The sequence below is a fragment of the Grus americana genome, chromosome 6 (genome assembly GCF_028858705.1).
Source record: "Grus americana isolate bGruAme1 chromosome 6, bGruAme1.mat, whole genome shotgun sequence".
NCBI lineage: Eukaryota > Metazoa > Chordata > Aves > Gruiformes > Gruidae > Grus > Grus americana.
Genome location: NC_072857.1, coordinates 5286889 through 5301308, shown reverse-complemented (window position 1 = coordinate 5301308; position 14420 = coordinate 5286889). Strand labels below are relative to the sequence as shown.

The 14420-nt window shown below is 39.5% G+C and overlaps 1 protein-coding gene across 3 annotated transcripts in view; it reads left to right on the top strand.

Moving 5' to 3' along the window:
• The window catches only part of KYNU (kynureninase), a 59498-nt gene that overhangs the window by 34605 nt on the left and 10473 nt on the right, over nt 1–14420 (top strand). For 2 of the 3 annotated variants that reach the window (XM_054830579.1, XM_054830578.1), the window contains exon 11: nt 438–511. In XM_054830579.1, the coding sequence (XP_054686554.1) occupies nt 438–511 (74 nt within the window). Of the gene's footprint in view, nt 1–437; nt 516–14420 lie in introns of those variants that run through there. The other variant, XM_054830580.1, reaches the window with a different exon arrangement.

Sequence of the window (14420 nt, the reverse complement as noted above, 5' to 3'; positions counted from 1 at the left end):
CTGTAGGATTTTTTTAAGTGGTTCCTAAATAAGAGAATATTGCCTAAAAAATAATTTTGGATCATAGAACAAGGTATCTTTAGTTCCTTTGAGTTCTCTTGAGATTTAAGAATCAACAGATATAGTCAGATAAATTATTTGATGACTTTGCTATATGTATTATGACATGGGACTCTTTCAGCTGTACTTCAATTTTCCAGCCTTTTGTCTGTTAGATTTCAAATATCATATGTAAGCCAAGAGGGATATTTTTAGAACTAATCTGAAAAAAATATATCTGCTTGTACCTACATCAGCACTTTGAGACAAATGCGAAGATCTCCAGTTAGAAACCACTAGAAACATTAAACTTTGTTTTGTAGAGCGGTGTGAGGGAAGGAAAGGTATACTTTACAGATAACGAGCATGATGTGTACCTGTTGATTTATTCTTTGCAGTATTTAAATTCTGGAGCAGGCGGCCTCGCTGGTGCCTACATTCATGAGAAGCATTCCCAGAGTATTAAACCAGCGTAAGTATATTTCTACACCCAAATAAAAGGTGCTGTGAAGTTTAAATGGGAAAATACCGTCCCTTTGAGTTGAGATCTAAAAGTGAGAAAGTGTATAGATTCCTAGTCGTAGACTATGGACATGTATATCTCTGTATGTATGTGAGTATGTATAGATGCAGGAGAAATTCCCTGCTTCAAAAAAACCTCATTGGGCTAATATTTGTTACTGACTTATTGCATCAATCAAAAGCTTAGGTAATTTGGATATCTGACTTTGTTACCTCAGAAGGATTGATTTATGTTAATTTTAGTAACTTTTGCAATTGTTAATGTACATGCTCATCTCTTAAATGCATTTCCTCGTTGAAGTCTGCTGTTAGTTCTAAACTAAATATAATCATAAAAGAGAATGCTTATATTATTAAAAACACGTAATATAAATCATGCCTATGAGACTGTTTAATGTAAAGAGAATATTTAACAACTTTCTTTAAAAATAGATTTTTTAAAAAATCATTGAAGTCTTTGATTGGTGAACAAAATCAAAGACAATTTTAACTCTATACCTAATAGCTCTTTAATACTGGCATGTTTTCATTAAATTTATATCCACTGGTAAAGCTAGGAAGCATTACATGGAGATCTGTGTTCTCAGAGACTTTATAATCCATGAAAAGCTGTGCTATCAACTGAGGTTAGCTGCATTAAAAAAAAAAAAATACCTGTTATTTAAAATGTTATATGACTGTACTCTATGTATATTAAGAACAGTAGGATTAGTAGTTTTAATGCACTGACAAATGTAAACATTTCTTTCTGGCTATAATACTCAGAGAAATTGCTGGCACTCACTTTTATTTTAGCTTGAAGATGGCAAACTAAATCAGGTTTCAGAGAGAAATAATATTATAATAAGCAGCTTCGCTGCACTGTGTGCTGGTTTCAGACTGTCTAGACTCTCAGGAGATAACAAAATAACACTGATAAGTTCTTCTCAGTCACCCATAACAGAAAACTCATTAGGATGACATATGACCTGTTGTGAACTGATTCGATCCTCACGTGTGAACACTGGCAAAATATTCCGAATATCTGGATATTTCTTCTGGAAAGTTTTTTTTTGTGTGTGTGTGTGTGTGCGTGTGTGTGAGGGTTCCCCCCCCCCCCTTTTTTTTTTTCCTGCTTCCCATTAGCCAGGTGCAGTCATTGCTGTTATGGCCAAACCTCTAGACCCTGGTAGTGGGGAGCTGGGAAGGTGCTGAGCAGTGGAAAAATGTGGGCAGGCTGGAAATCACAGAATAGCAATAGGAGGAATGAATGAAATCTCAAGGACTTTGAGTCTTTTTACCTCATTTATGAAACTTTGAAACTTCTGTGAGGCTACTAGCTTGCTATTGTAGCTAAGACCTTAAATTACTTTTTCCTGAAACAGCTTCTTCATACATAGTCATTAACTTGTGTACTGAATCTGGATACTAGATATTTTAAATAAAATTGCCTATATGAAATAAATTTTTTCAGCCTGGGGCCCAATTAAGGATCTAATTCCAAACTTCCTGCATAGACCCTTTGCATTATTTAATCATAGTTATTTCATATTTCCTGAGGTTTGATAATCACTCATCAGATTGTAGTTAATATGCCCCGGTTGCATTACTTTTCTTTGTTTTCCACATCAACCAGCCATTTCAGGTCTCCAAATAAGGCAGCGAGACAAAGGAGAATTTGTCTATGTCAAAGTATTCAATTTTATAGCTGATTTAAATGCAGAGCAATTTGCTGTATGTTGTACAATCAAATAGAGTGGAATTTAACTGCTCAGGAAGTTGCAGGTTTTGCGTTGTAGCTGGGAAGTGTCTGGCTGTCAGCTGAATCAAGGATGACACCCAGTGGCCAGACAACTTCGTTCAAAAACCGAAGCGCCGAACGCTTTTGTTTCTTTGCATCTCAGCCCACACGTAAGGGGGTAATTAAATTGCAATCCAGCTGATAAGCTTTTGTCGTTTAAACTGTCTGAAATATTGTTTTTAACTCATGGCCAATATTATGCAAGTCACTTTAGCCACCTATATAGATTTCTTTAATTTGTCTCATCCTTCATACTTTCTGCAAGCTATTGACTAAGTAGCTATTTTTATATCAAAATAATGTATTGTATTTTAATATAAAAATGTATGTTCTGACCATAATTCAGAGAGGGAGACCTGGAATGTTTCCCAAGTGCCTTTGCCTGTTACTGACTGAGGCTGGAGCAAAAAGGACTTAGGTACTTATTGAAAATTAAAAAGCTCAATCCAAAATTTTAATTTTAAAACCCCCAAGTCCAGCTAGTGCCCATCACCAAAGGGTTTTAAGTATTTGGTTTTAATTTCCTGTAACTTCACGAGTATGCTTTTGTCCATGCCCAGAGTCTTGCTAATAAGAGCGGTGTAAAGAAAATAGGTGCTCTCATTGTAGCTATCCCCGGTTTTAGAAACCGGGTTCCCTCCAGCTGTGCCCCATGGGTGCTGCTCCATCCAGAGCCTGCTCCCTGGACAAAACAACACTTAATTGCTTCTGCTTTCTTTTAAAATGCAACATGAGAAAGTGTTATTAATTTATTTCATAGCCTTACCACCAGCAGCTAGGGCCATGCCAAAATCGCTTTCTGCTTCGGCTCTGCAGACCAAGGTTATGGCAGCCTAACTGCAAATCTGTGCAACCCAAACCCGGCGTTGTTCAATAATACCATGCCGCACCCCAGCAGACAAAAGGTAACACCAATCCCACTCCTGTTCTCTGTGGATATACAAGCTTCCCATGACATTTTTAAAGTTGGTAATTCACTAACTTGGCAAAGGGTTTATGCCCAAGGGCAAGGTTTGATCCTTGGGGCTGATGGCTGGCAGATGGAGGCTAGGGACAGCACAAACTCGTATGTCCTCTTGTTTTGTGTCACTGCAAACACCATCCTGCACTCCCTGGCTTAGCTAGGCATAGTTCTCTAATTCACTGCAAGGGCCATGGGTTTAAAAGTTACATATTGTAACCATCCTGATTAACATCTGTACCTGAGTATGTTGGGTAGTCCTTTGCTAGTCCCCTATATTTCTTCCTAGGGCAGTAAAACTGAATCAATCTGACACGTACGCGTCCAATATATCCCTATTCTCTCATGATCTCACCTCCTTTCAAGTGTCTTTTAATACTCAAATAGCTTTTTTAATACCTGCTCTATATATCACAATGCAATATATCCTTGGCTAATTGTGCTAGTGTGATTTCTTTAAGGGAAGGTTTCAAATAAAAAAAGACCTGGACAGAGCAGAGCTATGAAACACTACTGAAACTCTTCGGTTAGTGCGGGCTGATCCTGCACCACCAAGTCTCCACACAAATGCAGTTATGTCATGGAAAGGAGGTTTCCAAGACACAGAGAGCACGAAGGTGACCTACTAATACTGAAATTTTGCTTGACTAGCTTGTTGAACTCCAGAAAAGTTTCTTTTTCTCCCCCCCCCCCTTTTTTCTTCCCCTGTTTCTTATTTTCTCCATTTATAAAAAAAAGAATAACTAAAATCTACCAAGCAAGATAGCTATAACAAACTGTGAATATTTGTGAGCACCTGGGATAGAAGGTACAGAAGTCCGGTGTTCACAGCAGGGTATCTGCAGCTGTAAATGTGCAATGAGTTCAGCTCTGCTGTCAGCTGGCATAAGGGACAGGAGGGGACAAACTCACCGAGTCCTGAGATAGGGGAAGAAAAAAAGTCCTAGTCAAATCCCTGTAAGAAAAAGTAAGGCACAATTTAAAAAGATGAAAGGGAAATAAATGTATGTAAAGCAGCCAGGAGAAGAATAGATAAGCGTTGGCAGAGGATTAAATGAAAATTGTACACAGTCTAGTGTTTAAAATGAAAGGATTTATCAAGACTTAACTTTAGCACAGGCTAGCAGCAGGTAGAGTTTAAAAATAAAAAGTTTGTGTGATGTAAAGAAATGCTGTATGTGCAGGAAGCAGCTGATGTCCAAGGAGGTGTTGGCTTTTACTAGAAGTTAAAAAAAAAAAGTATCAAAGAACAAGAAACAGAAAGGTAACTATTTCATACTAGCCTTGAGAAACACAAGGTATCTTTAGACAATTTCTTTATAGACAGAGGTGAGATATCAACACTCTTAGATCACTTTCCTTTCTGGCACCTTGATTCCAATGAAAATGCCAGAGCACAAATGGCTTCTCGCTACTTCTTTATAGAAGTTTTTTGGCATATGAACTTTTACCCTGGCATGAGATAAACAAAAATGTGCTATTCCAGCTCCATGCATCTCCCCATTTCCCCCAGGAGCTCTGGGTCATCACCTTGCTCCAGTGCAGACCCTCTCTGCTCAGTAACTTTGTCTTGCAAGAGGTTGCTCAACCCCTTCCAGGGGTAGCTCCAGCTGAGTTCTTCTTTGGTTATTTTCTTGATCTGTGAGGAGATACCACATTATTCCCTTTTGAATTAGAGCCACATAATCCCAAAATTAAATAGCTGAAGCTCCTGTGAAACTACTGAAAATAATGTAGCTTTGGAGCAATGTGAGTTGGGAGCAAAGGACAGTCATAAAAGGATTGGAAAGGTTGTTTTATATCTACTGTACTGGAAAGAACTAAAGCTGCTCTTGTTTAAGATGCTTCTAGGAATAATAGACTAAGATGGTCCAATTCTCACTGACCCCTGGAGTCCATCAGCCCTGAGTATCTCAGCACTACTGAAAGTTTTAGCAGAGCAGAGCACCCTGGCCCGGCCAAGGGGAGGATCTGGAGGAGCGATGTAGAGGCTTCCAGGGAGCTGTGCTGAACGCGGCAAGGGGGAAAGTTGGCGGTCACAGAGGGAAGCGTACGTGCTGCTGTCTGCAGAAGGGCTTGTCGCTGGTCCTAGTGGATTAATGCGTGGATAAACTATTCGTGGAGTGCAACATGTGTCCCCTGAGTGCATAAAGTATCCTCTACTAAGGTAGAAATGAATTGTTTCTTTGCCAAGGAGATGAGAACAATTTAGCTCCTTGAGCTAATTTGGAAACCAAAAGTTAAAACCTCCCTTGGGAAGAGACTGTTTAGGAATAAAGGCATCGGCTAATTAGGCTTAATTGCATTGTCTTGGGACAAATGATTTATTAGGCCAATCTAGACCCATGATGGGCCTGCAGGGGTGTGTTCTCGGATTCACCAACTGAATGGCAAATATCCAAGAGCATTTTTTAACTTTGGATTGATTCTCTGGGAGAAAAAAAAGAGAAAGATTAATGTGCATTCACATCATCTGTTCCCATTCTCATTTCTTCAGCTCTGTACGTCCTTTTATGTGGCTCCCATGATTGTCTCCTTGTTCTCTGTCAAGCATTTTCTCTCTGTCTTCCTTCAAATCCTCCCTTGTAATTAAGCTGTATCTTCAAGCAATCTTGCTGCTTTTCTCATTATAAAGAATCTTCTTATTCTTTCCTCCCAGAAGGTCTTCCCCTATGTTTTGTCATTTTTGCCCTGGTGAGATTTAAGGTGTTTGGGAGAGGAGCGGTATGCCTCCTTGTAAACTCACGGGACTATGTATGGTTCAATCTGCTGTATATCAAGACTATGTCACTTATGGGATAGTTGGCGTGAGTGTGAAAGTAGTGTGCTGTTTTCATTCCCTGTGTGTACTCACATGCTACTCGGACACTTACTCTTAGTTTTGAAAACTCAAACCTTAAAATGGAGCATGCAGGAAAATCAGAGACATGGTTTCTGTAAAATTTCTCAAATATGTAAAGTAGTGTTTTTAAAAAAGCATGGTATTCCTGCTTTTCATCCCCGTTAGCAAGGCATCAAAATGCTGGGATGGCTGGAAATAAAGAAGTAAAGCAAAGCCCTTTGCTTCTATAGGTCATACCTTCTCCAAAATAGTATTTATAGCACAGGTGTGTTTGGCTGCAGACATCTGCAGGTATCTTGGTGGCAGATTGGTGGATTTTATGTATGTTTAAATCTTTGCCTGACAACTTGCTCTTTCTTTTGTCCAAAATTTCACCAACAATATGAAGAAATGTTATTTAAAGCATGAGGCTTGTCACAGCCTTTTTAAAAATCATTTTTATTTTAAGACTGAGGCTGGTCAAATTCTTATAATAGATCTTTAATGGTATTCATTCTTCAGTAATTACTCACTACACCAGTGAGTTTCCATGTCAGATCTGAGCAGACTCAAATTTCTCTTGCGTCTCTCCTTCTAGACCACACTGATGGGACATACACCACTTGATCTGCTCTGCCACAGCCCTTTCCCACCCCCAGCCTTGGAAACGAGAGGGAGGTGGCCGCGTTCCTTGCGGACGTGGTTTCCCATCTGCTGCCTCTAACTTTTCTCATCAGATGGTGTAAGACACAACTGCTTGAACACATGAAAGGAATCCAGCGGGCTTAGCCTGATGGAAAGGTGAATGTAGCCTAGGGGCAACTCTTGCATCCCCGTTAACTAGCAAGGAAGAGATCCTGGGGCTCTCCTCCGAGTCTGTACGGTTGCTGTGATTTTTTTTTTTCCCCACTTCAAAGGAGATGTGTTGTTAACTGCCTGCTCTTTGTGCCTCAGTTCTCCACTTTGAGACAGGTAGTTTTGAAAGCACTTTTCTGCTGTGTCTTGTTTTTTCCCAGTAAGAGAAGGCAGTGAGTTACTTTCCTTCCTGCTGAATGAGCTTCCAGGGATGCAACGCTCGAGCTGGTGTAACACACCTCTAACAAAATGGAAAGAAAACCTCCTTTGCCTGCCTTTTTTAATAAGTCGCAAAGAGAGACATTAGTTATCTCCCCTCTTATGCTTATCTCAATTTGTACGTTCCTATATCCACCTCACAGAACCTTTTTCTCTTAGAGAGGAAAAAGTTTATTTTCAACAAAAAACATCAAGTAAATCTTCTGCCATTTCCGCTCAGAGTTCTCTTACCTCTGTGCAGAAATGTGCTGGAACTAATGCAATTTTGCATTTGGGATTTTCTACTAGATGTTGAATCAGTATTTGATCATTTTTCACTTTTTCTACTTCATATTCTCACTTTTGGTACTTTCTATGAAGCTTTCCTCCTAAGATTCTCATTTAAAGCTGTAGTCTACTCCCGTCCTTTAAAAATGAGATTTGCTCATGCTTCTGTATTAGTTCATTAGCCCACAGTGGGGAATTGTTTCTAATTCTTTCTTACTGAATGTACTTTGAGATCATGGTATGCCTTGAAATTGCTCTAAGCTGAAAGCACCAGCAATAGTCATTATGCTTTTGTGCCATTAATAGAGTTACCTTTTTTTCCCCTTTTATGTCCCCTGGAGTATGTTCCTGTAATTGTCAGTTACCGGTTCAGAAGGGGTCTCATGCACTGCACGTCTCCCAGAGCTATTCGTGTCCCTGTCCTGGCTGAACACCTCTCTGGCTTGAGCCGCGGCTCTGGGATCACGCGCACAGCTCATATTGTGATTCATATCACAGCCGGCACCTGATTCAAACCATAAGCATTTTTAAAGGTAATTGGAAGGTCGTTGTCCAGGTTAAGGAAATAATTCAGCCTCTTTATTTCTTGCAAAGTTGGTATTCTGTGTGTGTGCACTGGGGTAATTGGGGGTGGGGGTGGGGGTCTTTTTTGCTTGGTTTACCACTTGTGCTTATTTGTTTCCACTTGTTCATGGAGTTTCTGATCCTCATACCCTCTGTTTCTCCTGGGTGAACCTTCGTGTCTCCAGCACACAGCCAGTACAAGATGGTCTTACCAGGGCACGCACTTTCATATTTTTTTTTTCCTTGGACTCCCTTAGTCATATCTATTTTATCTTCACCATCGCTGTGGGCAAACTAGATCATTTCTTTTGCCCCCACACCAGCTCATTTCTTGGTAAGCCCAGCAAAGCAAGTCCACAGCCTGCTGTCCTTTACTTCTTGCCCATCTCCACACATCTCTGAGTCAGGAGCTTCTTCAAGACCTTCATGGCATATATTGTTGCTTCTTGCCTGCTTGCTTTAAGCCATCCTTCTTCTCACTTTCCATTTGTGAAATATATAATTTGAGCTGTTTGTTGCTGACAGTAAATTCTTACTGCCACAATCACTGCTCTTCATTTGGTGTTGAAGTCATTGGCAGTGCTTGCTGGGAGTTGCCTCTTGCTGCCTTCTACTGTGTGGAAACTACAGGGGGGCTACAGCAATATCGTGCTGACTCAAGTGCCTGAAGAGCAGTTTCCAGTGAGATGCTGGGAGGGACGCTGTATCCTCTCTTCCTCTTCCTTCTCCTAGTTTCTTAGTCAGCATGGCATCAAATCAGGGACCTAATCACATCAGTGCTACTGTTTTGGGAAACTTGTAGGTTCTTTCTGTCCCATGGCATGAAAAAAAGCTCATCAAAGTGAAGAATTATTAATTTCTTTAGCTGTGTACAATTTATTAATAAAAAAATCTAACAATTTCCTAATCTAGTTTTTCAGTATCCTTCTGTTTTCATCGACAGTTTTCTGACTTGACTTTCTAGCAACCTATTGTAGGCTTCTGCAGTGAGAAGAGTTTTGGGGCTCCTGAAATCACTGTTGGACCTTGTGTCAAACATATTTTAGGGCCCAAAATAAACCAAAGAAACCTGGTGGTTTATGTGCTACTAAAAATTAGGGCAACCACGGCCCTAAGTCACATTTCTCTCATGTTCTCTAATGATGGATGAAATTTCAGCTTCTTGAGGAGGGACACTAAAATAACTCTAAAGATGTCCATTTCTCTTCTCCCTTACCGATTTCATGTCTTAGACGTCAGCTCAGTAAACTCAGTTTAAGTTCTTTTCTCCTTGAGTATTACTTAATGTTAGTAAATGTTTTGTAACACAGCTACTGGATTCTGTGGGAACGCTGCTGACACTTAAAACTTTGAATTCAATAAGTTCCAGCCACTGACATTAAAAAAAAATAAATAAATCTCATCTAATGTGGATTGCTTCTTGTTTCAGGCAAAGAGCAGAGGTGATAACTCTTACATTTTAGCTAATAAGAGTTCTAGTATGATAAAGGTCTTGCATTAATATTGTTTTTGAATACAGTAATCACAACAAAGACCCGAGGAAGCACAGCTTCACGGATCTTAAAATTTTTATATTATAGTTCAATCAGATACATGTATTATTTAGAAATCTATCTAGATACCATCCCCTCAAAGATTCATTCAAGGGACTGAGAAGACTGTATAGTTCAGTAAATGCATCATAGTAATCAAAACCATCCAAGTCTCCTTTAAGTCAGAATTCACATTTAAAAGTACCTCTAGGAGGGATTGCTGCTTTTGCTTCTTGTTTAATTTAATCTATTTGAAACAGCCTGGAAAAAATTACTGAATTCTTAAAGAATGTAATATGCTTTTTTATCACCATAATATAATTGGGAGCTATTCAATACTTTATAAAAATCGCTGAGAACTTTATTAATATCTCTATGAGTAAATTGGCTCCCTGATTGATTTTTAATTTCTGGTGTTAGGCAGAATATTTGATTTCCTTTTACTAAATGTGCTAACATACTGTTGGCTGTATTCCCCCTTTTCATAGATCTGATATTTGGCTAGTAGAAGTGATGTATGACTACTTTGTGATAATAGTTGTTCGTAAGCTGATTTAACAGTTTTTAATTCAACTTCATTAGCCTTAGAGGGGTTGTTTTTTGTGAGATCTTTTCCCGGGATTTAATTTAGGCTCCAATTTTGTCCGCCGCTTGATCATACCTTTCTTTTGCCTGATCATGGCGAATGAAATTATCATCCCTCATCGCAAGCGCCTTAGAGGTTTGGCAGAGCTCTGTGCGACTCCAAGGGGCCCTGATTGGATTCGCAGCATTGCAACCATTTCTCTTTCTCATGCCCTGATCACACCAACTTGTTTCCTGCTACAAAAGTGAACTCAATCTCCTTTTGTTTTGACCTGGAGGGGTAATATGGAGGGACATGTTGAAATTGGTATATTCCCACTTGTGTTGAGTCTAAAAGACTAACAAGGAAAAAATCAATTCAAGAAGAGCGCGTGTACCCTTTATCTTCAAATACCTATCAGCTGTAAATCACCTTGCACTTGATTGACCAAACAGCCTAGGTTTTTCACCCAAGAGTCTCTCTAATTGTGGCAATGGTTGCATTAAATTCCGCACCTCAGAGAACAGCAAAGCTCAGGGAGCCGAGAGCTGCCCAGCTACTTTTGGAAAAAGGATGATTACTCTTAATTTCACCCGTTGCAGGTGCATAGTTAAGTAAGTGTCGTTGTTTAGATTATGAAACTGCTTTTCAGGATTTTGGTCTTTGCTGTTAAAATTTGCTGCTAGGCAGAAAGTTAATTTAGCTATTTCTTAATCAAGGCAAACCTCAAAATAGAGGAGAAAAATTGTCTCCCTTTAGATGGTACTGAAAATACAAGCTACTTAACAGAAGAAAAATGTCATGCTATCAGCCTCTAATACAATCATATTACTTTGGTCTTTTAACAAAGTAAAGCCTCATTGATATTAAATATGAAAAGTTACTACTTTCACAGTAGCAACTTTTCATAAGGAGTTTTGATTTTTCCACTGAGTTCTAAGAGACTGGTCCATTAATAATGTATGGCATTGCTCACAAGTCACATATGCTTAATAATTAGGAAACATTTGTAATGAGTTGAAAAGGGTAAGAAAAGTATCAGAGTATGTGCAAGTCCAAAGCTACAGAAGTCTGAGGCTAATAATTACCTGGGCTTCAAAAGCTTTTCAAATTCTAACAGCAGATCCTACTTAAAATTAACAACAGACATTGCGCAGAACAGAATAATGAAAGAAGTCCAATCTTACCATTTGGAATAAAGGATATCTAAATAGATATAAGGGAGAGGGGAAAAAAAAAAAAGGCTTTAGATATAGCTTCTGGCAATCTTGGCAAGGTTTTCTGAAGGAGACAGTGAGGGTCAGGTTTCCAAATATTGCTAGAGTCTAACAGGAGCTAGCTGCTAACTCCCTTACTCCCCCATGCATATCGTAGCCCATATACATATATATACGTCCGGGTGATGTACTATGAAGTACACTCCATAACTGACAGTTTCACAGTATATGAAGAATTTCACCTGCGCAGGAGGGTTAAAATCTGTGAATTCTGCATTTTGGTGATGAAAGCGGGAGTCACTTCTCAATTACTCTTTGTTTTGATTAAACAGACCCCTTTGTTTTGATTAAGCATCACCACATCAAATCTGATTTGAAATATTTTTCCCCCTTCCAGTGAGCTGTCAGCAGGGGAGCCCTGGGTCAGAGCAGGACCTTGCTGTAGTGCCCAGTATGGAGAGGATGGAGTTGCAATAGAATAAAATTGTCCATCCACTTGGGCTTCAGTTTTGTTTCAGCAAAGCTGTAAAGCACCGTATGGAATTAAGGAATAGAAATATTGAATTTTTTTTAATTATTTTTTTTTTCCTGATGTCAGTGCCAATTAGGTGACAGGGATCAAGAAAAATATTAAATTCTGAACTCAACAGAAACCTGACACTGGATACGATTTTTGAGCCTGACAGGATAGTTTGGGGAAAGGCTGGAGGAGGGAAAAAAGAAAACAGTGGCATCAACCATTACCTCCAAATCCTGTTTCCCTATCTGTATTTCAAAAAATCCAGTGTAAGATACTCCAAGGAAATCTTTTGCTCCATTCTTACATGGTCCTCATTACTAAATATGTGAATACATTTTAACAAATATATTCTCACCACTCACCAGAGAGTTAGGGCAGTACTGAGCAGCATTTCTAGAGATAAGGGCTTGAGGCATGGAAAGACGAAATGACTCATCCACGATCAGACAAGGCTGTCATAGCAAAGAAAATTGAAACTCCTTCTCAAACTCTAGTCAGTGAGCCAAAAATTTGCTACGTAAAGCAATGAACTCTGTGTGTGTGTGTGTGTGTGTGGGGGGGGGGGGTTGTTGGGTTTTTTTATTGTTTTTTTTTCTTTCTGCTTTGGGGTATGTGTGTGTCTGTGGTGTCATTCTTGCTATTTATTTTGAAAGTTGGCATTGAATCCAAAGAAGCACAATCATGCTCATGTGCTTGCAATAAAATTAATGCAATTAAATTGAAACATATTAAAAAATTGCAATTAGAAAGCTGGAATCAAACTAATGCAGAGTAGAATGCAAATACTGTCTCCCTGCTGTTGAGCCTGGGGATCTTGTCTGTGCTGAGAGTTTGTGGAGAGCCGTTTGTAAATCTGAGTGAGAGTAAGGTGGCCCTGAGGAAGTGATACAACCATTTAGGAGTTTGCTTTCTGGGATTGATTTTTCTTTGAGCACGGCTGCGTTAGGAGATGCTCCTGCTCAGGACCCAAGTCCTGGCTGCTTTTTCTATCTATATTGTGCTATGTGGAGCCCAGGACACTGACGGCATGTACTTCCAGGTTTGGAACTAAACTTTCAGTTGAGATGGAGATTTATAGATGAATATAAGGCATGTTAAGGAATACTTTTGGTCTTTGGGAGCTGGCTGTACTGTTATTTATTTATTGATTGATTTTATTAACCTGCCTTTTGAAGCATGAAAGCTGGGCAGAGCTGGACTCTGGATACGGCACCAGTGACCTGGTACCACCACGTTCTCCTAGGCAGCAGCATGATGATCAAACACGCTCACATCTCCGTGACTTAGGTCAGATATAGTTTGTTCCTACCTTCAGGCTGGCTCCAGCCTCCAGACTTTCTGTAATGTTTTGTAGTCTAATTCCTAAGACCTCACGGGTAGTTTTTCTCCATTTCCTGCTAATGGAGTGATATATTTGAGACACAGTTAACCTCTATTCTCTAAGCCTGTGTCACACTGTACTGTGCCTCTTGGTTCTCTGTTATAGGTCTTAAGGGTGTCATGAGGAATAAGCACAAGGAATGGATGTGCTCTTCAACCAGCCAATTGTGTCATGGACATGCAGGGCTGCGGGAAACCGAACTTAATGATTATTGTTGGCCATTTCATTCCTTTTCCTGCACGAGGTTGCCTTTGCAGCAATAGCATAATATCTGCCTCAGTTCTATGTAATAAATTTTGGGAGCAGGGAGACATCTCATTAACTCCTCATTGCTGATTCTTACTCCTAGCTAGAACAGTAGCATGAAAACTCAAAAAAAATCTTTGCCAACGCCTGGAAGTTTTTGCAAAAAGAAAGCAATGTGGGAATGAAGAGCTTAGCTGCCACCGAGCAGCCGCATCAGCCGCTTTGCGGACACAGTCTGCCCCAAAACCGCCTGTTTATGATTTAGCTTAATCCATGGTTTCATAAACATAGCATGCTTTGCTGGTATATGCTCCTAATATAGAAATAATCTAAGTAATAAATATGAATTTTCTAGATAACAGAGAGAAGCAAACTGTTCCATGCCCAGTGAAGCTGGCAAGTGTAATATAAAGTATTACTAATTTCACACTACATTCCTGTTGTAGCTTTTCAACATGCTTTCTCATGGCCATAAAATGATTTCTCACACAATATAGTGACAGGATACTTCCAGCGCATTGCCCTGCATTGTAAAAGTTGGGCCACATTGATAGTATTTCCCTGGTTTCTGTATCACAACTCAAGAGTTTCTTCCCCCCACCTAAGAAGGCAAATGAGACGCGTGTTGCTTCAGGCTGTAAATTATAAATAAGTAGCATCATCATCTGTAACTTCGAAGCAAAGGTCAAAGGATTTTTTTTTTATTTTTTCTGTTCTTTAACTGGATCTTCTTTGATGTTACACTGCACATACATCATAATCATTATATCCCATGCTCTTGCATCATTAATGAAACTACAAACGAGATGACTCAAGTTATGAACAATCAGTGCTTCAGTCTAACGCAGACAGATATGAAGGGGGAAAATGAGCTAGACAAAAATACTTATTGAAGGGATTGTTCCTTGGTGTAAAGGCGCCTAAAGAGAGT